The sequence below is a fragment of the Urocampus carinirostris genome, chromosome 12, assembly GCF_059441175.1.
Source record: "Urocampus carinirostris isolate Australia breed hairy pipefish chromosome 12, RoL_Ucar_1.0, whole genome shotgun sequence".
NCBI classification, from domain to species: domain Eukaryota; kingdom Metazoa; phylum Chordata; class Actinopteri; order Syngnathiformes; family Syngnathidae; genus Urocampus; species Urocampus carinirostris.
The window spans coordinates 40,815,887-40,839,857 of NC_142360.1; the positions used below are offsets into that span (position 1 = coordinate 40,815,887).

General features: G+C 38.2%; 1 protein-coding gene across 1 annotated transcript; it reads left to right on the plus strand.

The window, feature by feature from the left end:
* The first annotated feature begins 6,254 nt into the window (after positions 1–6,254).
* Positions 6,255–23,210, plus strand: LOC148356038 (diencephalon/mesencephalon homeobox protein 1-B-like). The gene is made up of 6 exons (XM_088349370.1): positions 6,255–6,404; positions 13,216–13,372; positions 15,532–15,710; positions 17,359–17,707; positions 19,417–19,535; positions 21,417–23,210. Exons 2-6 carry the CDS (start codon positions 13,219–13,221, stop codon positions 21,699–21,701), a joined length of 1,086 nt encoding a protein of 361 aa, XP_088205496.1. The 5' UTR covers positions 6,255–6,404; positions 13,216–13,218; the 3' UTR covers positions 21,702–23,210.
* Positions 23,211–23,971: the final 761 nt, after the last annotated feature.

Below are 23,971 nucleotides of genomic sequence, written 5' to 3' on the forward strand. Positions count from 1 at the left end.
AAATACAACAATAAAACAATAAAATATCACAAAACACAATTTGTCCCCAAAAAAATAGAAAGAATCAAACAAAAGATGAATAAAACAAAACAAAAAAACAACCCCCCCCCAAAAAAATTATCCAGATGTCAAAAAATTCGACTATAAAAAAACAAATCAAAAATCCAAAAATGAACTAAAATTGACAACAAAACCTATCAGAAAAACAAACCATTTTTTCCAACGATAGAACAAATTAATTATCAGGCAAAAACTAAAAAACGTTCACCAGGAAACAACCAAAATGCAACAATAAAAAAATCAAAAAACACAAGTGTCCCAAAAAATGAGCCCAAAAAATTTACCAAAGGATCAAACAAAAGATAAATTAAAAAACAAAACAAAAAAACAACCCCCAAAAAATACCAAAATTAACCAGATGTCAAAAAAATCGACCATAAAAAACTAATTAAAAATCCAAACAATAAACTAAAATCAACAAAAAACCTACCAGAAAAATAAACATTTTTTCCCAACAATAGAAGAAATTCATCTCATTAGCTGCACCTCTTATCAACAGTAGGGTCGCGGGGATAGAAGAAATTATTGAATTATTGATATTATTTAAAAAAATAATTAAAAAAAGATCAAATAACTTTAAAAAGTTGACAGGGAAACAACCAAAATACCACAATTAAAAAAAAACACACAATTTGTCCCCAAAAATTAGCAAAAAACAATTTACCAAAGAAAAAAACGAAAAAGATTAAAAAATAACAAAATAAAAAATAGATCTAAAAAATAAAACAAAAATTGTCAAAAAAACCTAAACTAAATTTACCCGAAAAACAAACAAAAGTTGACCATGAAACAAGCAAAATACTTACTGATAAACTGCGCCAAACATTTATAATATCATTTTATTTTTAAATAAAACAAAAACCCATGTTTTTTACATTTTAGCACTCAGAGACAATTCTGATACATTTTTATGTTATGGCAAATAACGCGTTTTTTTCTTTGTTTTATTTTTCCACGTTTGAAGTCATTTTGTGCATAACGCGATACAGTTATCATCCATAACAACAAAAATGACCCGAAGAGCCATTTCAAAGCCGAAAGAGTCGGCTCTTTTGAGAGCCGCGCCGAAAGAGCCGTTTCTCTAAAAAGGACCCGTAATCTCCATCTCCAGTCGATAAATCGCCCGTGCTGATCCGCTTGCAGGATTCCTGATGCAGGGATAAAGTTTTTCAGGCGGGAAGAGGATGATGGAGACGGATCTGGGGAAGGGGCTTAAAAGTGGGCGCAGAACAATGCCAGCGCCCAACAAATCCACGGAAATCGCAGATGAATTTCAGCTTTGGGGAAAAGTTAGCGGCTCGAAGGGGAACACAATGTCGCAACTTCTGCACGAGATGCAAAAAAAGAGAGGACCGAAAAATGCTCGCGGGATTTCCAAGCCGATCCTTTTTCACAACTGAACTGAAAAGGAGCCAAAACTGCAAACTATCCACTGCCGTGATCGATGAAGGTTTGGAGGATTCTTGGGACTATCCTCAATTGAACTGAACCAATAAACAAACTGGAATGAAAGAACATACAAGGGCAGGTTCAAAGGACGATATTTCTCAACGCAAACTTAAATAAAATATGCTCAATCGCAAGAAAACTTAAAATATCTCAACATCGTGATTAAATTCCTTTTTTTTAAACCCAATGATGTTGCAAAGAAATAATTCCACGAAAAATGACCCAAAAACGGAACAAATAATGACAAGAAACGACCCCAAATATCCATTGAAGTTTGCCAAAAGCTGACATCAATTAAACAAAACCCTGATAAAAATTGACCATGCAAAGACCAAAATGTGAAAAGAAATCAACAAAAAATAAACAAAAAAACGACTAAAGAAACAACCCAAAAATTAAACCCAAAAAAAGACAAAATAAAATGACAAAAAACAAACTGTCCAAAAAAAATCCATCAGAAAATGACCCAAAAAAAAGAAACACAAAAAAACGAAAAAGGAAAGAAAATAAATTGTCCACAAAAAAAGCGGACAAAAGTTGACTAGAAGATGACCAAAATACGACAAAAACGACCAAAAACACAGACAAAATTGACCAAAGAAAATGACCCAAAAATAATTTACCAGGACACAAGTAAAGTACCACAAAGGACACCAAAAATACTAGCACTTTTGTGAAAGGCAAAATAAAGAAAAATTAAAGAAAAAAAATGTCCAAAAAACGAAGAAAATTAGACCAGAAAGTGACCAAAATACCACGAAAATGACCAAAAACACAAACAAAATTAACGAAAGAAAATTAATTCACCAGGACACAAGTAAAGTACCACAAAAGGATACCAAAAATACAAAGCACTTTTGTGAAAGAAAAAGAAAGAAAAAAATCCAAAAAATGAACAAAATTAGACCAGAAAGTAACCAAAATACTGTAAAAACGACCGAAAAACACAAACTAAATTTAACCGAGATATGGACAAAAAATGAGCCAACAACCAAAATCCAAGAAGAAACGACCCAACAAGACCAAGGAAAACCAGCAAAAAAATGACCCCAAAACAAACCAAAAGGGATAATTGATCATCTAAATCTAATCCATCTAAAGATATATCCGTGTGCGCTTTGCATGTGTGTTCGTGTGTGGCTTATAGGCTCCGAAACGGCAAACTCGATTTTCGTGAAAATGAACACAATCGTACTTTAGGCCCCTGCGTGTGTTTTTAGCTATGTCGTGTCAAGACAGTCCCAATACATTTTAAGAAAATCAATAAACATCTGCTTTCATATACAAGCGGCTCCGGAGGGGCTTTTGGGCACTTTTTCAAATAACCACGGCCCCAAAAACCTTACCCAACACCCGGCATTCTACTTGTACTTTTATCAAAAGGCCTTCTGCTGAAAAATAAACGAGCATGGTTTTCATTTTTTTTCCCACGCCGAGTCCAAACCTCTCCCAGCGAACTTTAGCATCTCATCTCTCTTTTTTCGATTGTCTCCCCAAAATATTCAAGCTTTCCTTACATTTAAAAGGGGTCTCCTTCTTTTCGCTGCCCTTAATTCTAAAACCTGACGGAGAAGGAATCTTTTGAGGTTTGTGGGGAACCTCGGAGAGGACTTGGGCATTATTGTTTTAATCCTCTTAGCAGCAGTCATTTCAAGACATTTTTTGGGGGGGAGTCGTGAAGGGAGAAGGGGGGTGTCCTGTCTTCAAAATAGCCCACCACCCCCCCTTCTAGATAAATCCCTTCTGGGGCCCGACAGGAGCCCATCAGAAATCAGTTCTAACACGAGTGACTGTTTAGTAAAAAAAAAGAGCAAAGATGAAAAAAAATGATATAATGTTTGTAAAATGTAACTCATTCTATTGGTTTATTATTTATTATTTTTCATTCTTTCTAAATACCGGTACAAACAATATTATAAATCTTGACGTGTGTGTGTGTGTGTTTCTATGTGACTTATAGGCTCCAAAACACCTAAGACGATTTTCCTCAAAATTATACGCCTATTACCACCAGAGAGCCCCCAACCAGGGTTTGAACTGGGCACTGGTGTGTCCGGTTATCAGACAACCTAGCCCAATCATCCCTAATACTTTAAAAGGACATTTTGAACATTACACATTTTCAGGTCATTTTCATTTCATCAAGCCAATTCCTGCTTCTCCCCCATTGTGATCATCAGAGGACCCAGGGGAAGGCTCCCCTATCCCAGTAGCAGTTTTTGGTTCCTGTCCCGCGGCGACGAGAAGGCCCCTCGGCCACGCATGTATTTGTCTCAGCGGCGAGAAGATGGTCCCTCGACCGGCCCTGGTTCATGTCCTTGCGGCAGAAAGGCCCTCTGCCACACCATGGTTTCCTGTCCTGGCGGGGAGGAGAAGGCTCCTCGGCAGCACCTTTGGTTCCTGTCTCGGCGGCAACGAGAAGGCCCCTCGGCCACGCATGTGTTTTGTCTGGGTGGCGAGAAGATGGTCCCTCGGCCGCCCCTGGTTCCTGTCTTTGTGGCAAAAAGGCCCTCTGCCACACCATGGTTTCCTGTCCTGGTGGCAAGGAGAAGGCTCCTCGGCAGCACCTCTGGTTCCTGTCTCGGCGGCAACAAGAAGGCCCCTCGACCGCGCATGTGTTTTGTCTCGGCGGCGAAAAGATGGTCCCTCAACCGCCCCTGGTTCCTGTCTTTGTGGCAGAAAGGCCCTCTGCCACACCATGGTTTTCTGTCCTGATGGTGAGGAGGAGGCTCCTCAGCAGCACCTTTGTTTCCTGTCCTGGTGGCAGGAAGAAAGCCCCCCAAGCCACGCCCTGGTGTCCTGTCCTAGAAAGCCCTGTAACCGTGGCCTGGTTCCCAGTCCTGAGTGCCAGGAGAAAGCCCCTCGGCCGCGCCCTAGTTTCCTGTCCCGACAGCAAGGGGCAAGGACTGTCAGCCATCCCGTTCTCGTTACTACAACCTTTGTAAAAAAACCTTTTTGTTTTGTTGGGGCCATCAAATATCCAGTCCTTGAGGGGGAGGTTATGTTAGGGTCTGACACGCCTCCTACCACTAGAGAGCCCCAACAGGGGTTCGAACTGGACACCGGTGTGTCCAATCATCACACACCTGTGCCCAATTATCCTGAAACCATTAAAAGGACATTTTGAACATCACACATCGTCGGGTCATTCTCATTTTATCTCCACCACCAAGCCAGTTCCTGCCTCCACTACATCGTTCCATCATTTTACAAGAATGTAACATGTACACGGTTGTGCGTGTCTTTAACTAGGTTTTGTGTCGAGGCACCCCGAAAAAATTCCAACAAAATCAATAAATATTTGCTTTTGTGGGGTCCACTTTCCCTCTGGCGGCCAGATTGGGTACTGTAGATCCCAAACACTGACCACTCCAAGCAGCGCATTATTCCAATCTTCTATTGGGCCTCCTATTTGGAATGTGATGCTTCTAAATTCTCATTTTAAGAGGACGTGGTCCTGAAGAGTGCGGATACAGAAATGACGGCACAAATCTAGGCTAAAGCAGGGTTTTTCAACTGGTGGGGCGGTGACCCAAAAGTGGGTCGTGGACCTGTTTTTAGTGGGTCATGAGCCCTGTCTTTGGCAAAAAATTGAATTTCCCTTTCGGTCTTCGTTTCAGGTATGGATATTTTCAAGTTTGACTTTGCTTGGACATGTCATTTGGCTTGTCGCCCCTTGTTTGTTTGTTACTTTGTTCCTTGAATTTTCATTTCGGGTTTGGTCTTTGCTTCTAATTTAGATACCACCGGGTTTGCTTTTGTTCGGTCGTGTTATTTGTTTTATTTCCCCCTTGTTTGTTTGTTACTTTGTTCCTGGTTTTTATTTTGTGCATGCTTCCCTTCATTTGGGTCCATACCCGCAAATCGTAACAGAGGGTAAATTACACTCCTGAACAGTAGATGGCCATAATTCCCTGCAAATGCGAAATGGCACCCGTTATTTCACACTGTGGAAATACTACAAGAATCCTACCAAAGTACTACTGGAGAAATACTACAAAAAAAATTACTACGGGAATACTACCAAAATATTACTGTGGAAATACTACAAGAATGCTACCAAAATACCACCGCAGAAATAAATTTAAACAAGTAATTGTATACAGATCAACCTTTTTATATTAAAAAGCGGTAATTGTTACTATTTTTACGTGTGAAACGCAATCCCTCTTCAGAATATATTTAAAAACATATTTTTTAAACAAAAATGAAAAAAACGTGCTTGTTTAAAACCGGAAGTGGAGAACTTGGAACAGAAACGAAAAAAGGAAAATCACTGCAATCGATGGAGAGGGTTTATTCGAGTTAATTTATTAAAACAGTACATTTAAAAGGGAAGATAAGGAGCTAACCCAAAGCTTAAAATGATATTGTTAGTGAGTGTTTATAATGTTTATAAATACTCATTTTAATAAGACGTGATCTTAAAATGGCACGAAAGTGCGGGTGCGGAAATTGAGATACAAAAGTTTTTTTTTTAATTAGTTACCTTGATTTAACAGCAATTAAATTGAATCATATTTATCCGCTCAAAACAATTCATTGAAACAATCGAAAGTCACTGTGGAATGTTAGTAAAACAAAAATGTTTTTTTATTTATAAGTTTATTTTGGTGTTAGAAGGGGGCGGTACTGCGTCCGAAGCAGAACGACGTGATTGGGCGACACATGAAGTGACGTCACATCACCTATTGCTCTTTAAAAAGGGCGGAGATGGAGGCTTCAACATCAGTTTTACTTTTTCACAAACCGAACGGATTTTTTTCGGGATACGCAAAGAAAATATCTGAATGAAGTTACTAAAATCATGAGGATTTTTTCTGCCGCGATATAAGAAGAGAATAATCCAGAACGGGTGGAGATATTTCCTATCTTTTATTTTGAAAGCGACAAAGGTAAGTAAGGACACGTTATAACAAATATATATAATTTCTATTCTTCCAAATTGTCCCTTTTAAATTTCTCACATTTTATTTTGGATGAAAACGTTCGTTCTGACTAGTGTAAGTAATCTGAATATTTAATATTATGGTAGTTAGAATGATCCAAATTGTCATTGATAACAACGTCATAACTATTGTTTACAGAGAGATTAGACGTGGCACTCCGGTATAAGCATGTAATCAAATATTTTAAAATGGAAATTAAGATGAAAAGCAATACATAAATCGAGCACAGTTTAATAACCGGTGTTACTTTATAAGAGTACAGTTTAACACAGTGAATATATATTCCTTTCTGCAAAGTTTAAATTCTGCACTGGACGTAGAGTTATATTTTCAGAGTTAATTATTTTAAACTGCACTGCACTAAAACCTATTAGCTTTCAAAAGTCGATTCATTTATACACTGAAATGGCATTTTACTCCAAGTGTTGTGGCATCCACTCTAAAATTGTAAGAGTGACAGTGTAAAACCTATGCAAATTCGATTTTTTTTTCACCAACACTGCAAGTTTTTTGTTCCCTTTTTGTCTGTCCGTTGTTGGGAGAACACCAGAGGAGTTAAAACAATTCAACGATGCATATTTAACTCCTGTAAATTGAACTATATGATATTTTGGGTCAAACGCGCTGAGAAATTTTGTGTGCAACGAGATTAGACATGGCACTCCTGGGTAAATATGTCATAAAGAGAGAAAAGACTGTCAGGATGAATAGGAAAAAATATTTAGAAGGTAGTCAATTCTAATTGTAGTGCGGTGAATAAAAAGAGAGTAGCGCATTGTGCGGTGAAAAGAAGTGCGTTAACGTTTTGCAGCAACATAAATCACCAATAAGTCGCAAAGTATATATAAATTCAGTTTTCTGCAATAACATTTAGCAACAATAACAACAAAAAAACAAATGAATAAAAAAGATAAGTCGAAAAATATATTTTCAAAACGGTATGCTCCCGTTTAGGGTGGTGATAGCCTTGAGGAAGAAACAGTATTTACAGTGAATCTTTGGAAATATAAACTAAAAAAATATTTATCTTAAGCCTTGTTAACTTCCCAAAACCAAGACTGAGCCGTTTATTTCGTTACAATTTATTCTAAAAACTTTGATTAGATTCTGGCTACAGTTTGCACATTTTCCCCGAAACATATCTATTTTTATATGCATATTTTTCACTTTTTTGATAAAAAAGAGAAAATGAAAGAGAAAGAAAAACAACTGGTAGCTATTGGTTACTTGTATTGCGCTTTATTGATTGCACGTCATTTTATTTGTGTTGTATGTTGTGCATATATTTCCATATAGATATGTTTTTGCATTTTATTAATTAGTTTATTTACACTTTGACATCATTTCTAAAATATCGTGCAGATAAATGGAAAATATTTTAGTGGGCATGTTGACTTGGTTACAGTTTTAAGTGCAATAGCCCAGTTGTGTATAGTTTTTATTTTATTGGCGAATATTTTCTATTTTTCTATGTATATGAGCCTTTTTATTGTATATTTTGCCGATCGGGATGCATCTAAAATGTCGTTGTAGCAATAAAATGCTAATAAAACCGATTCTGAAGTTGAGTTTGTTTTACAGAAACTCGTTTCGTATGCATGCGGCTTATACATAATAGTATTTTTTTAACTGGCGAATATTTTCTATTTTTCTATGTATATGAGCCTTTTTACATTATATTTTGCAGATCAGGATGCAACTAAAATTTCGTTGTAGCAATAAAATGCTAATAAAGCTGATTCTGAAGTTGAGTTTGTTTTACAGAAACTCGCTTCGTATGCATGCGGCATATACATAATAGTTTTTTATATTACTGGCGAATATTTTCTATTTTTCTATGTATATGAGCCTTTTTATAATATATTTTGCCGATCGGGATGCATCTAAAATGTCGTTGTAGCAATAGAATACTAATAAAACTGATTCTGAAGTTGAGTTTGTCTTCCAGAAACTTGCTTCGTAAGCATGCAGCTTATGCATAATAGTTTTTTTGACTGGCGAATATTTTCTATTTTTCTATGTTTATGAGCCTTTTTATTGTATATTTTGCCGACTGGAATGAAACTGTAATTTTGTTGTAGTGATAAAATGCTAATAAAGTTGAGTTTGTTTTCCAGAAACTCGCATCGTATGCGTGCGGCTTATACATGATATGCATTTTGATACATTTTCCACGCGCGTCCGCTTCGCTGTTGTAAATCGAATTCGGCGTGCGTTTTTCCTCCCGCTTCTGGCAACTTTTCAATCCGAATTTTAGACTCCGAGCCAAATCATAAATCCGCAGCAATTAACATAACGAGCGTGAAATCGTCGCCCGCGGCCAATCGTCAGAAACACGAGGAACTTATTGAATCATGTGGATTTTTACAAAAGCCGCGCAGATTTACAGTCACGCTTCGTGTTGATAAAAGCCGAATCGTCGCAAATGGGGAGGTGAAAAACCCATTTTCCAGCTCGCGTGTCGGACGCATGATAAATGAATCGTTGGGACCCATTTCCTCTCACATTAATATGGCATTATTCTAGACCCGAGTCCTCGGGGACCCCATGGAAATGTGGCAGTTTGCCTGCGGGCGATCGCACCGAAACGCTAAAGAAAAAAAAGGGCTTAAACTGCCAGACGACAAAGAGAAATATTTATTCTTGGCGATCGTTACGAATGAGAGCAGATTGGAGGAATCGTTTGACTTGATCATAAAATGATTTTAAGTTTTTCAAATTGCCAGACGGAAAATAAAATGCATCTTTAATTATTATTAATAATAGCAGATTTAAGGAACGGATTTAAAGAAGAATACTCTCTTAAAACAATATATAAGTGAATTAACGAAAGGAGACGCTTTATTCTATCTATCTATCTATTCTATCTATTTGCAGATACAAAAGAAAAAAATGGAAGGAAAAAGAATTATTCTTTACAATCGTTATGAATTATAGCAGATTTAGAGAACAGGTTTAAAGAAGAATACTCTCTTAAAAACAATATTTAGGTGAATTAACTAAAAGAGACGCTTTATTCTATCAGAATTTGCAGATACAAAAGTAAAAAAATGGAAGAAAAATAATTATTCTTTACAATAGTTATGAATTATAGCAGATTTAGAGAACAGGTTTAAAGAAGAATACTCTCTTAAAAACAATATTTAGGTGAATTAACTAAAAGAGACGCTTTATTCTATCAGAATTTGCAGATACAAAAGTAAAAAAATGGAAGAAAAATAATTATTCTTTACAATAGTTATGAATTATAGCAGATTTAGAGAACAGATTTAAAGAAGAATACTCATTTAAGAACAATGTATAGGTGAATTAACTAAAGGAGACGCTTTATTCTATCAGAATTTGCAGATACAAAATAAAAAAAATGGAAAAAATGGAAGAAAAATAATTATTATTTCCAATTGTTATGAATTATAGCAGATTTAGAGAACAGATTTAAAGAAGAATACTCTCTTTAAAACAATATATAGGTGAATTAACTACAGGAGACGCTTTATTCTATCAGAATTTGCAGATACAAAAGAAAAAAATGGAAGAAAAATAATTATTCTTTAAGATTGTTATGAATTATAACAGATTCAGAAATCAGATTTAAAGAAAAATACTCTCTTAAAAACAATAGATAGGTGAATTAACTAAAGGAGAAGTTTTATTCTATCAGAATTTGCAGATACAAAAGACAAGGAAAAAAATGGAAGAAAAAAAATTATTCTTAAAGATCATTATAAAATATAGCAGATTTAGGGAACAGATTTAAAGAAGAGTACTCTCTTAAGAATATATAGGTGAGTTAACTAAAGGAGACATTTTATTCTATCGGAATTTGCAGATACAAATGACAACAATTATTTCAAGTTTCAAGAAAAATAATGATTCTACAAGATCGTTATCAAATATAATAAATTCTGAGAACATATTTAAAGAAAAATGCGATTAATAAGATCAATTTGGAGACGTTTTTACTAGATTATTAGAATTTGCTTACAAACTGCAAGACAGCAAATAATAATTCATTATTAATAATCATTATTACCGGAGCAAATTTAGAGCACTGGGTTAAAGGAGAAATATATTAATTTATTACGTAAAGGCTTCATCAGGATTAAAATATGACGTCACAATGAACTACATCATTTTGTGTATATTCCAAAATCACTATTGTTTCGTGACAATGATTCCCTTAATTTTTGTGGAATATGTCATATTTCATATTGACGAAGATATAGAAATAATTGGATGTCATATTATTTCTTATTTGTATAAAAATGTTAGTCCTGAAAACTGTATTGTGGTGCTTTTTTTTATCATTCATTAAAATATTTCGAATTAAAATAGTCTTTGTTGTCACTGATAATAACGTAGTAAACATCGTGACACCGAGATTAGACGCGGAATTCCAAGATAAACCTACAAAATAAGATTAAAAATATATATAAAAGATAAGAAAAAAGAGAAAAGCATGATTCCATGAAGTCATTATACGAAAATGATTTATTGCTATGAAAAAAAAATGCGAACGAGGGGAAAATCATAACAAAATGATGATAATATTGACAGTATATAAAGAATACATCTACGTTTATGATCTATTTTGCGTGATAAATGATGCTCTTTACATCGTGTGCCTCATTATAATTATTATTTCAAAACTATTGATCGACAATAAAGAAACGTTGAAAATACTCTTTCATTTCGCGTTACAATTATTATGTTTTGCGGTGCCTAAATCTGATCAATATTTGAAATATGAATTAAAAACACGCACGTTTAATTCAAATTTAAAAGCCAAATAAAACTAACATTATATTTATTCTGTTTTAAGGAGATAATTTGTGCCTAAATAATACTGGAATTGGATTTATGCATTCGTCCACCTTTAATTAAAATCGTACTTATTTTCATTATTGATAGTGAACATTGTTTACAACGAGATTAGACGTAACACTCCAGGATAAACATGTTATGAAAAACTTTGAAGGAAATGATAAGGAAAAAGAATATTAGGATGGGAAATATGTTCAAGTACTTGAAAACTGCTTTATGTAGTATTTTGTGCAAATTATGACGGATGTATTATTGCAATGAATATATATATATATATATATATATATATAAATAGGCCATTTAGAATTAAAACTGTTTTTATTGTCATTGATACCTTGCTTACAGCGAGATTAGATATGGCACTCCAACATAAATATATATAATCAAATACTTTAAAAGAAAGGAAGAAAATAGGATATTTTTTATATTTTTATATATTTTCAAGGTAGTACTTGTGGACTGGCTTATTAGTAAATATTAGCAATTTTGCTTAATATGCAACCTATTTTGGATATTTTATTGCAATAAAGTGATAAGAATAAACACAACGCCGCTCCTATTTACTCACACAGAATTGTAGAATAAAATGAAAATTCATTTGTATTTATCAAACGAAAACTTCTTTCAGCCTCATTTTTAGCTTTTCTGTCCCCAACCTGCAGAAAATGGTATGTTGCTTATTATGCGTTTAAAAACAACCTGCACAAATTTGTCATGCGGCGTAAACAGTAAAGATTGTACTTAATTTCTTAATTTTATTTCTTCCTCATGCCATGAGGCTCTTGAACTCCACCCGGGGGAGTCAAAGCCCACATGAAACCCCACCCCCACATTTGCATATGACCCTATTTTTATGACAGTGTGTATTTTCCGTAGGACTATTTAAATACTTTATATTTGGCATTTCTGTATTCTACATCTTTTGTTTTATGATTTTATTTTTCAACACAAGGATACTGCTGGAGGTCTGAATTTCCCCACCGGGATGAATGAAGTATCCATCTATCTATCCATCTATCTAGACATCTATATTCATCTCTCTATCTATCTTGATCTATCTATATCTCTATCTCTCTATCTATATCTATATCTATCTATCTATCTATATTTACCTATCCATCCATCTCTATCTATCTCTCTATCTATATCTATCTATCTCTCTATCTCTATCTCTATCTATATCTCCCTATCTTTTTCTATCTATATTTATCTATCCATTGATCTATATATCCGTCCATCTATCTATCTATATCCATCTATCTATCTCTCTATCTATATCTCTCTATCTCTATCTGCCTATCTATATATATCTTGATCCATCTATTTTTCTATATCTATATTTATCTATCCATTTGTCTATCTATCTGTCCATCTAGCTATCTATCCAGCTCTATCTTTCTATCTATATCCGACTATCTATCTCTCCATCTATATTCATCTATCTCTTTATCTATATGCTCTCTATCAATATCTCTATCTATTCTATCTCTGTCTCTCTATTAATGTATCTTCCATCCATTCCATCTATCTCTCTATATCTATTTTCCTATCTATTCTATTCATCTATCTATATCTATCTATATTTATCTATCCATCTATCTATCCGTCTATCTCTTTATCTATATGCTCTCTATCAATATCTCTATCTATTCTATCTCTGTCTCTCTATTTATCTATTTATCTATCCTCCATCCATTCCATCTATCTCTCCATATCTATCTCCCTATCTATTCTATTCATCTATCTATATTTCTCTATCCATCTACCTATCCGTCTATCTCTATCTCTATCCATCTCTCTATCTGATTCCACCAGTTTCTATTCGTAATCTAATACACAACACAAAAAAAGCAGAATCGTCCAAACAAAAAAAATCATTTTCATTCGTATCATGAATACAAAAGGTTATTTTTGTATTTGGCCCCCTTTTCAGGCCATGCAGCACTACGGAGTCAACGGCTATTCTCTGCACGCCATGAACTCTCTGAGCGCCATGTACAATCTCCACCAGCAGGCGGCGCAACAGGCCCAACACGCGCCCGACTACAGGCCTTCCGTGCACGCGCTCACCTTGGCGGAAAGACTCGCTGGTAAGGAAAAATGCTTGTAGGGCAAACAAATGTTTCTACCCGGTCTCGAACCAGGGACCTTTGGCGTGTGAGGCGCTATCCACTCCGCTTCTACTCTTAATAAAATAATCCCACTTCTAATATTTATAATATTCATAACTCATCAAGATGTTTCCCTCAAAAATGAAGTTCCGGTGCCACACCATTTTTGCCATTTGGACCAGGGGCATTACCTGGTAGGGGTCAGAGGTGGGCAGTGGCCCCCCCACTGACACACCCTACCCACCCAAAGAAAACCGGATGCAGTCATTAGGTCAGTGTGCATAAAAATGAAAAAAGAAAATGAAAAGAAGAAAGAAAGAAAATAAGAAATAAAGCAAGAAAACAGAGGGAAAAAACGAGAGGGGAAGAAACAAAAAAGAAAGAAAGGAAAATGAAACAATGAAGAAAATGAGCAGTGACAAAAAAATAAAGGAAAAAGCAAGAAAAAGATGTCAAAATGCAGGAAAAAAAGAATTAAAATAAGTCATGGCAAAAAAAAAAGGAAAGGACAATTGAGAAAAAAAGAAGAAAGCAAATTTAAAAAGGACAGGTTTGGGGGGGGGTCCCTTGCATTTGGTCAAAAAAAAAAAGCACAGAAAGATAGATAGGGACAGAAAAAAAGATAGGAAGAATCGAAAGAGAACAAGAGAAAGACAGAGAGATAGATAGATAGGCACCCAGTTGGTATAGCACATAACAAAAGAAACCCCTAATCCTTTACTCCATTTTTGATTTTACCATTGTTACGTAAACAACAATTGAATATTGCAAATGTACACGCCCTTTTAACTGATGCCTATATACCCATTGGCCAAGAAGTTGAAGTCAAGGTTTTTTTCGCCAGGCCACGCCCCTCAATGACAAACGCGTTGAATTTCCTTCAGTGTTTACAGTAACTCAAGTCATGTAATCCCTCAACGTTCGGTCGCCGGAGTTCCCTTTAATCCTCGAGGAACGATGACAAGCCAATGCACTTTTGTTATTATGAATGGCTTTTACCATTGTTTAGTGAACGACAGTTAATCATTCATGAGTTTCTTGGAAATTCTCATTTTCTGAGGAAACGGATTTTTGCGAAAGGATGGATTTTAAGCACACTAATGTGAGAGGAAACCAGAGGGCCCGAGGGCACGGGGAGAACATGCAAACTCCACACAAGGAGGCCGGTAGCTGGAATCGAACCCAGGACCTCTGATCTGTGGGGCAGACGAGCTAAGAGCAACACACTCTGGTCGCTGTAGTTAAATTGCAAAAGGTCACACCGCCTGCCAGGTCCTTCAAAATAAAACTCACATTATGAAGCAACCCCACCGAAGGCTTGTTGGTGTTATGTGGTCTCGGTCTCCTGTTCTCGACTTAGGGATTCATGCACCCTCCAGTTCCGTTGGCAAGAAAGCGGAAAGGTATTAAAGAAGTTTTCTGTTTCCTGCCCAGTCGAGATCGGGTTGTTTAAGGGAACCTAACGTGGTCATCACAAATCTCTTCTTGGGTGCTTCGAATTTTCAGATGACAGAAGACGCTAAAGTCATGAGATATTTAGGTCATCTGCAATAATCTGTTGCCTTGTGAGGGATGCAACAGTGTCAAACCGGATTTGGAGGTTCTTTTTATGTGCAGTAATTCCCCTTAGAGAAAAGGGTTGAAGCTGTCGCACCAGTTCTCACAAAACACTTAAGCTTGGTAGTGCGCCATTTTGTCCAAATTTCAAGCAGCATTGTTTAAGTGATCTCATTTTTTTTAGTAAACAATTTTTGGCCGAGACGTATGCCGTAGGGGCGCCACAGAATCCAGGACACTTACCACAGCAGCATTTAAACCGTTCGTAAGTGAGTCAACAGAGCACTTCAATAAAGGACACAACTTCGTTACCCCCGGTAAAAGATCCAAGAGGGCAAATGATGTTGCAGGGCAGTAATTGTGCCTTCTATATCCTTTGGTTTCCTTAACGTAATATTGAGCCAGCACCTTAAATGGAACTAAAGAATGATCAGAGATAGCGTTACACTACGGTAACACAATTACATCAGAAGGCGACACTCCTCAAATCAGAACCAAGTTTTGACTAAACTTCCTTGCGGACCCCACTTAAACGTGCCACGCATTTTGTTTTTCCTCTCTTAACGGTTGCCCGTTTGAAGACATCATCTTGGAAGCCCGTTACGGTTCTCAGCATCGGAAGCAGCGCCGAAGCCGCACGGCCTTCACCGCCCAACAGTTGGAGGCGCTAGAGAAGACTTTCCAGAAAACGCACTACCCGGATGTGGTCATGAGGGAAAGGCTGGCCATGTGCACCAACCTGCCCGAGGCCCGAGTTCAGGTAAGCGCTGGACGATTTTTCCTTCAAGCTGCCAAATTCATTCGCGAGTTCCTTCTGCGGTGTTTTAAGCGCGGTATTTTGAAGTCAGTGTTAGGACGAGATCGAGTACATGAAAGAAAGCGTGCGTGCGAGCTCAAGTTCTTGTGCCGTGAGAGAGAGGCAGGGTGGGGAATGGAAGAAAAAGGGTAAAAGTAAAGCCAATGAGGATAAAAAAGACATGAATGATAAACGAAAAAAGACAAGAATTAAAAAAGAAATAAAAGAAAAGAAAAAAAGGAAAAAGAGAAAAAAACAGGGCGAACATGTAAAAAGGAAGAAAAAAGCAAGCAACACATCAAACAAAAAGGAAACTAGAGACCATAAAAAAGGCAAAAAAGAGTAAAATGTTAGGAAAAAAAGAAACAGAAGAAAAACAGAAAGAAAATAGGGGAAAAGTAAAAAACAATAATATGCAAAAATATTCTCGTCATCTTTCTGCCCAAATTGTACTTCCGCTCAAAAGTGGGACTAAATACTACGACCGACTCAATCAATCCACTAAATGTTACTAGCATGTAACAAGAGAAACAGACAGAGTGAAAGAGAGAGACATAAAGAGAGAAAGAAAGAAAGAGATCTAAATGGATCAAGACAGAGGGTAAGAAACAGAGGGTTATATAGAAAAGAGAAAGGGAGAAAGAGAGAAAGACAGATATATAGATGGATACATAGAGAGGTGTGAAAGAGAGATGAAAGAGAAAGAGAGAAAAGGAAAAGAGGAGAAAGAAAGAAAAGGAATTAAAAAGTGAGAAAGAGAGAGGTATTGAAAAAGAAAAAGACAGAGAGAGAGAGAGAGAGCTCTAAAAAGATAGCGGGAGACATAAAAAGAGAAAGAAAGGGATCTAAATGGATAAAGAGAGAGAGGGAAAGAAAGAGAGGGTGATATAGGAAAAGGAAAGAGATAAAAAAGAGATAGGGAGAAAGAAAGAGAGAGAGACGGAGATATAGATGGATGAAGAGAGAGCAGGTGTGAAAAAGAGAAGAGTGAGAGAGTGAGTGAGAAAGAGAAAAGAGGAGAAAGAAAGAGAAAAATGAATACAAAGAGAATGAAAGAGATAAAAGATATAGAGACAAAAAGAGAAAGAGACATAAAGAGAGAAAGAAAAAGATCTAAATGAATAAAGAGAGAGAAGGAAAGAGAGATTGAGAGGGAAAGAGAATAAAGGAGAGAGGAAGAGAAAAATGAATAAAAAGAGAGAAAAGAGAGAGAGATCTAAAAAGAGAAAGGGATAAAGAAAGAGAGCAAGAAAGAGATATAGATGGATAGATAGAGAGAGCAGGAGGGAGAAAATGAGAGACAGGATGAAAGCAAAAAGAGATATAGAAACAGAGTGAGAGAGAAATTGAGAAAGAGAGAGAGAGAGAGAGAGAGAGAGAGAGAGAGAGAGAGAGAGAGAGCTTCTCTCATGGTTGTCTCGCGGGCCAGGTTAAAAGTTTTGGCGGCCCTGATTCTGCCCGCGGGCCGCATGCTCGACACCCTTGAACTAGGGGGCTCCGGCAGGACAGGAATGAAAAACACAACTAACAGCGAACGAAAAGCATAAAATTTGTTTTTTTTCGTCGGCCAATCACGGAAGAGACTGACGGAGCGAGCGCCTGTCACCTCCAGGTCTGGTTTAAAAACCGACGTGCCAAATTTCGCAAGAAGCAGCGAAGCCTCCAGAAGGAACAACTCCAGAAGCAGACCCCCATTGAGGACCCCGAGGAAGCTGCACCCCCCGCCGAGGCCACGCCCCCTGCCGAGGAAACCACGCCCCCTCCCTCCCAGGAAGCCCCCAAGACGAGCACGGAGGTGAACGTCACCTCCCCCGAAGCGTCAGAGGGAGAGTCGGCGTCGGAGGACAACGGGGAGGCCGGGAGGGGGAGGAGCGAGGAGGAGGGGCGGGGCCACCGAGACTCCCACCCCGGCGGCGGCGGAGGCGCTTCGCCGCTCTACAAGCGACTCAGTCCCGCCTCAGGTAGGACCGGCCGCGGTCTGACGAGACCAAGTTCAATTCCCTTTGTAAAATAAATGATGAGTTTATAGTATAGTAGGCAGTCAGAATATGGAGAGAAGACAGCGCAGGATTTTAAATTTGCAAGAAAAACATTTTCCAGGCAAAAACAAAATCAAAATTGAAATGCACGTTACACACCGTAACCAACATCATTTGCCGTGGGAATCGAACCCAGATCACGTTGGTGAAAGCACGCAGTCCTGGCCTGCAACTTGTGGGCATGTATCTCATCATCAGATGATTCCAACTTGCAGTGCCATTTCAAACAACCTTGTTTGGGCTGAACTTTTTCCCATAATGCTCTGTTACGACAAATCCCTGTTGTTTCGGCAGGACTATTTCCCATAATGCTCCGTGACTACGTAATAAATCAAGATGTGAAAGCGTTGAGCCAAAGCATTGCAAAATAGTATTATGAGTAAAAATAGTTTGATGATGAGATGAAAACAAATGAGATAAATACAAAAAGAGAAGTGAAAGGAAGAGAGAGACAAAGAGAAGAGAAAGAGAGAGAAAGAACAAAAGAGAAAAAGGGAAAAGAAAAAAGAAATGAAAGACAGATAAAGAGAAAAAAGAGGACATAGGCAGAGAGAGAGAGAGAGAGAGAGAGAGAGCGAGAGAGAGAGAGAGAGAGAGAGAGAGAGAGAGTTGAAGAGGGTTGGTGAAAAAAAGAGTATACAGGAAAAAAGACTCTAATGCCCACTCTTGTTCTCTCTTTTTCTTACTCTCTCTTTTTCTCCTTTCTCTTTCTTTAATTTTCTTTTTCGGTCTCTTTTTTCCTCTCTATGTATTTCTCCCTTCCTTTTTTCTCGCGTTCTCTCTATTGTGTTCTCCCTGTTTATTTGTCTGACTTTTTCTCCATGTTTCTGTCTCTCTCATCTTTTCTGTCTCTTATGCTGTTTCTCATGTTCTCTCTCTCTTTATCTTTCTCTTTCTTTCTCTTTCATTTTCACTCTCTCTTTTTCTCATTTTTTATATTGTTTTGCTCTTCCCTTCTTTTTTCTCACATGGTCTCACTCTTCCTCGCTCTCTTTCTGATGCCCACTCTTGTTCTCTCTGTTTTTTTGTCCTTTCTTTCTTTCTTTCTTTCTTTCTTTCTTTAATTTTCTTTTTCGGTCTCTTTTTACTCTTTTTTTTCTCTCTATGTGTTTCTCTCTCCTTTTTTCTCACATTCTCTCTATTGTGTTCTCCCTGTTTATTTGTCTGACTTTTTCTCCGTGTTTCTGTCTCCCTCATCTTCTCTGTCTCTTACGCTGTCTCTCATGTTCTCTATCTTTATCTTTCTATCTCTTTTTCTCTTTCATTCTCACTCTCTCTTTTTCTCATTTTTTATATTTCTGTTTTGCTCTTCCCTTCTTTTTTCTCACTTGGTCTCACTCTTCCTCGCTCTCTTTCTAATGCCCACTCTTTCTTTTTCTCCTTTCTCTTTCCTTCTTTCTTTCTTTAATTTTCTTTTTCTGTCTCTTTTTTCCTCTATGTGTTTCTCTCTCTCCTTTTTTCTTGCGTTCTTTCTATTGTGTTCTCCCTGTTTATTTGTCGGACTTTTTCTCCTTGTTTCTGTCTCTCTCCTCTTCTCTGTCTCTTGCGTTGTTCTCTCTCTCTCTCTCTCTTTATTTTTCTCTCTTTCTTTTTTTCTCTCCTTTCCCCCTCTCCTATTCCGTCTTTTTCAGATTCCCGGCTGAGTCCGCCTATCTTAGCGTCTCAAGGCAATTCCTACGCGTCTTCGCCCCTGAGCCTCTTCCGGCTGCAGGAGCAGTTTCGTCAACACATGGCCGCCACCAACAATCTGGTGGGTAAACCGGGGCGAATCGTTTTTTTCCCACCCTCCCGCTCGTCCCCGAACGCGTCACGCAGTAATACGGCGGTACCGCTACTCGGGAATTGAAATGGTCCCGGGAATCGCTTTGTAACCTGAAACATTTGTAAGTAGAAATCTGTTCTTAGCCCAGCAAAAGTATGATCTATATTTTTCTAATAAATCATAAAAAATACATCAGAACTTGAAATAAAATGAACGACCGCACAACGAAACATCAAACAAGAAGCACATCATGTAAAAAACAAAGAATAAAGGAAATAACAAAGTAGTTTTTCACCTGAAATTTCTTGAAAAACTGATCCAACGACGTCTGCTTTTACAATCGGTCGGAAGAGACGTCATCATAATAGGCGATATGCCTTTTTCTGGGTGATTTCTTTCCACAAATCCTAAAACTTTGTGCTATTTCGCTACTGAATTGATGGCTGCATCCTTCAAAAGCTTCCCTTTTTTATCCCTTTCTATTATCTCTTATTTTGTTTCATTGGCCAGAAAAAGTCTTTTCCTCTTCTTTTCTTCTTGTTCACTTTTCTTCATGTCTTTGGTGGGCTCCGTTGGGATTGAATAAGAGCTCTTTGTAGCGCTATCGTAGAGTAGACTGTTTATAGAGCGGGAGGGGGACACGAAGAGCATGCTGGGATTCAGACATAGGCACTGGTTGCCAGGCAGCAAATGTAAGTAGAGGTACCACTATACTGCTTTATACAAGCACCTCCACACGGAAGAATACACACACACTTTGTATATTTGTATAAATAAATATCTACCTCACGTGCATGCAGTCCCAGAGGCTACCACTAGGGACCTCTTTCTCGTTTTTTTTTTTCTCATGCTCCCTTTTTCTTTGTTTCTTTCTTCTTCCCTTTCTTTTTTCTTTCTCCTTGTCTCTCTTTCTGTGTTTCTATCTCTGTCCCTCTGTGTCTTTCTCTCTGTCTTTCTCTCTCTTTCCTTCTTTCTCTCTATTTTTTGCTCCTGTGTTCTCTTTTTCTCTGTTTTTTTTCCTCCCTTTTTTCTTTCTTCTTTCTCTCTCTTTCGGTGTTTCTATCTCTGTCCCTCTGTGTCTTTCTCACTTTCTTTCTTTCTCTCTCCTTTTTGCTCTCTTTCTCTCTGTTTTTTTCTCTTGTGCTCTCTTTTTCTCTGTTTCTTTTCCCCCTCCCTTTTTTCTTTCTCCTTCTTTCTCTTTCTGTGTTTCTATCTCTGTCCCTCTGTGTCTTTCTCACTTTCTTTCTCTCTCTCTCTCTCTCTCCTTCTTGCTCTCTTTCTCTCTGTTCCTTTTTCTCCCATGCTCTCTTTTTCTCTGTTTCTTTCTCCTTCTCTCTCTGTGTTTCCATTTCTGTCGCTCAGAGTCTTTCTCTCTTTCTTTCTCGCTCCTTCTTGCTCTCTATCTCTTTGTTTTTTTCTCTTGTGCTCTCTTTTTCTCTGTTTCTTTTTCCCTCCATTTTTTCTTTCTCCTTTTCTCTCTTTCTGTGTTTCTATCTCTGTCCCTCTGTGTCTTTCTCGCTTTCTTTCTCTCTCTCTCTCTCTCTCTCTCTCTCTCACTCTCCTTCTTGCCCTCTTTCTCTCTGTTCCTTTTTCTCCCGTGCTCTCTTTTTCTCTGTTTCTTTCTCCTTCTCTCTCTCTTTCTGTCTTTCCATCTCTGTCCCTCAGAGTCTTTCTCTCTTTCTTTCTCTCTCTTTCTCTATGATTTTGTCTCTGTTCCTTTTTCCCTCCCTTTTTTTTCTTTCTTCTCTCTCTCTCTCTCTCTCTCTTTCTTTGTGTCTTTCTCTTTCTTTCTCTCTTTTTCTCTCTTTTTTTTCTCTCTTTCTCACTCGTAATAGTCCTTTGTCCTAACGGTGCTACGGTTTTGCGCAGGTGGCCTACCCGTCCTTCGAGATGAGCGCCCCTCCCCCGCTGCCCTACCTGGGGGTCAACGCCGGGTCCCATTTGGCTCCGCTTCCCTGCCCGTCCTACTACCAGAGCCTGTCTCAGGCCCAGCGGGTCTGGAGCGGGCCCCCCCCGGCGCTGGCCCCCGGCGGTCTGGCCCCCGGCGGTCCGGCCCCCGGGGGCCTCCGCAGCAAGACCAGCAGCATCGAGAACCTGCGGATGAGGGCCAAGCAGCACGCCGCCTCCCTGGGCTTGGACACCCTCCCCAACTGAAAGGCCAGAAGCTTGACCCCTGGGGCCCAATCGCGGGGGGCCGCGCCACGAGATTGGAGAGAGGAAGAAAATGAGCGCGGCTAGAAAAGGAGAAAGAGAAAAAGAACGAAAGAGAGAGTAAACGGAGAACGAGAAGAAGGAGAAAACAGGCAGTAACAAAAAAAGAGAACGCAAGAGAGTCAGAGAGAGAAAAGAAGAAAAAGGGACAGAGAAAAAGACAGTGAGATACTGAAAGAAAGAGAAAAAGGGAGGGAAAAACAAAGACAAAGAGAAGGGAGACAGTGAAAATGAGAAAACGAGAGAGAGAGAGAGAGAGAGAGATAAAGAGAGACAGAAAGAGAGGGATAGGGAGAGAAGAATGATAGACAGAGGGAGAGAGAGAGAGAGAAAGTGAAAGAAAGGAGTGTGAAAGAAAGAGATATATAGACGAGGGAAAAAGAGACAGATAGAAAAAGAGAAAAGAGTGATAGAGGGATACAGGAAGAGAGAAAGAAAGAAAGAAAGAAAGAAAGAAAAGAAAGAAAGAAACAAAAATGAAATGTGCTCCCTCCCTCTACTTGTCTCACTTCTCCTCTCCTCTCCTGTCTCTCTTTCTCCTTCTTTTCATCTCTCTCTCTTTTTCTTTTTCTCTCTCTTTCCTTCTCTCTATCCCTTTCTTTTCATCTCTCTTTCTTTTCATCTCTCTTTCCTTCTCTCTCTTCCTCTCGAACCTACTGGCGTGGCCCCCTGAGCACCTCCAACGACTTTGAGAGTCCCGACGGAGCAAAACGGAGAAAAAGGACACGAGAGCCAACGTCCATCCAAACGAAATCTACAAACGCTGTCAAAACTTCCTGCCATAAAGGGACAGCGTGTATTTTTGAGCACCCCCTAGTGGTCAAATCAATTCATTCATCCACATTGACTGAAAGCTGTGCTTCTCAATTCTTTTCTCTCATGCACCCCCTTGGAAGAAGAAAACCTCTCTTCCCGGGGAGGCCGGCCCCACCCGTTGAGAACCACTGGCTTAAAGGGACAGTGTGGAATATTTAGCGCCTCCTAGTGGTACAAAAAAAACTATGGATTTCAATAATCAAGCAAAAACACATGAACTATCATAGCAATATATCCATAGTGGAATCCTACCTAGTACAGTACCATGTTGGTCTGGCATCTTGCTGCTACACTGTGCTCTCATTAGACAATACATTGCCATCTAGTGGTCCAATATCACACACGGTACCTTTAAAGAATAAGCAAAAACATCGAAAGAAAAGTACCTTAAAAAAAGAAGGAAAAAATAGTGCAGTTGGGTCACTTTGAGTTTCTGTGGTTTGTATTCTCCCTTGCCCTTCTTAGCACTCGATTTCGCTCGCACTACACGCTGTCCCTTTAACCACAAACAAATAAGAGCAGGCTAAGTGTACGTGTATGATATTTGTAGATACAAATGTTTATCTTCTGATTGTTTAAAACAAAGTGAGTCGTTTATCTGTGAAATGTAAGAAAAATAAATCGAGCCCGACGGAAGAAAAAGTGCCTTTCCTCTTTTTTGGACAGGATGCCTGCAGCCATTTTCTATTTTTTGCTCCATTTTTTAGGGATGAAGATTTATATATGAAATTATAAATATAACCTTTTTCAACGCGAAGAAATCCTAAGGATGAGACCACCGTCACGCATAGTGGTGGTAGTATCATGCTCTGTTTTTTTTCCTTCAAAATTGACAATGGAATGGTTTCAAACTCACAAAATTAGAGGCGTTAGAATGGCCAGGCACATTCCTAAATCCTTTAGAGAAGGAGTGACAACCTCATTTGAGTTGGGGGGCCACATTCTGGAGGAAAAAAAATCTCACGGTGATAAAAGATAAAAGAGAAAGAGAGAAAAAAGAGAAGAAAAAGAGAGAGAGAATGAACAAAAGAGAAGGGGCAGACTACAATACACAGAAGGGGAGAGAAAAGGAGAGAGGAAGAGAAAGCGGGCAAACAGAGGGGAAAAGAAAACAGAAAAGTGAAGGGGAAAATAAAAAAGGTGAGAAAGAGAGAGAAGAGAAAGAGAAAGAAATAGAAAGAGAAAAATAATGTGAGAAGAGAAAAGGAGAAAGAGAAAAAGAGTGAGCTTGAGAAAGGGAATGTGAAAGAGAAAGTGAAAAATGAGACAACGAGAGAGAGAGAAATAGAAAAAGGGGGAGAAGAGAGAGAGAGAGAGATGGTAAAAAAGAAAAAGAAAAGAGAGGGGGGAGAGAGAGGAAGAAAAATGGAGGAAGTGAAAAAAGAAAGAGAAAATTC

Bases quoted from the DNA above. Each gene is read 5' to 3' on its own strand.
- LOC148356038 (XM_088349370.1), top strand. From the start codon at position 13,219: ATGCAGCACTACGGAGTCAACGGCTATTCTCTGCACGCCATGAACTCT. The intron at 13,373-15,531 runs GTAAGGAAAAAT...GCCCGTTTGAAG, and splicing joins CTTGGCGGAAAGACTCGCTG to ACATCATCTTGGAAGCCCGT. The intron at 17,708-19,416 runs GTAGGACCGGCC...CGTCTTTTTCAG, and splicing joins GCGACTCAGTCCCGCCTCAG to ATTCCCGGCTGAGTCCGCCT.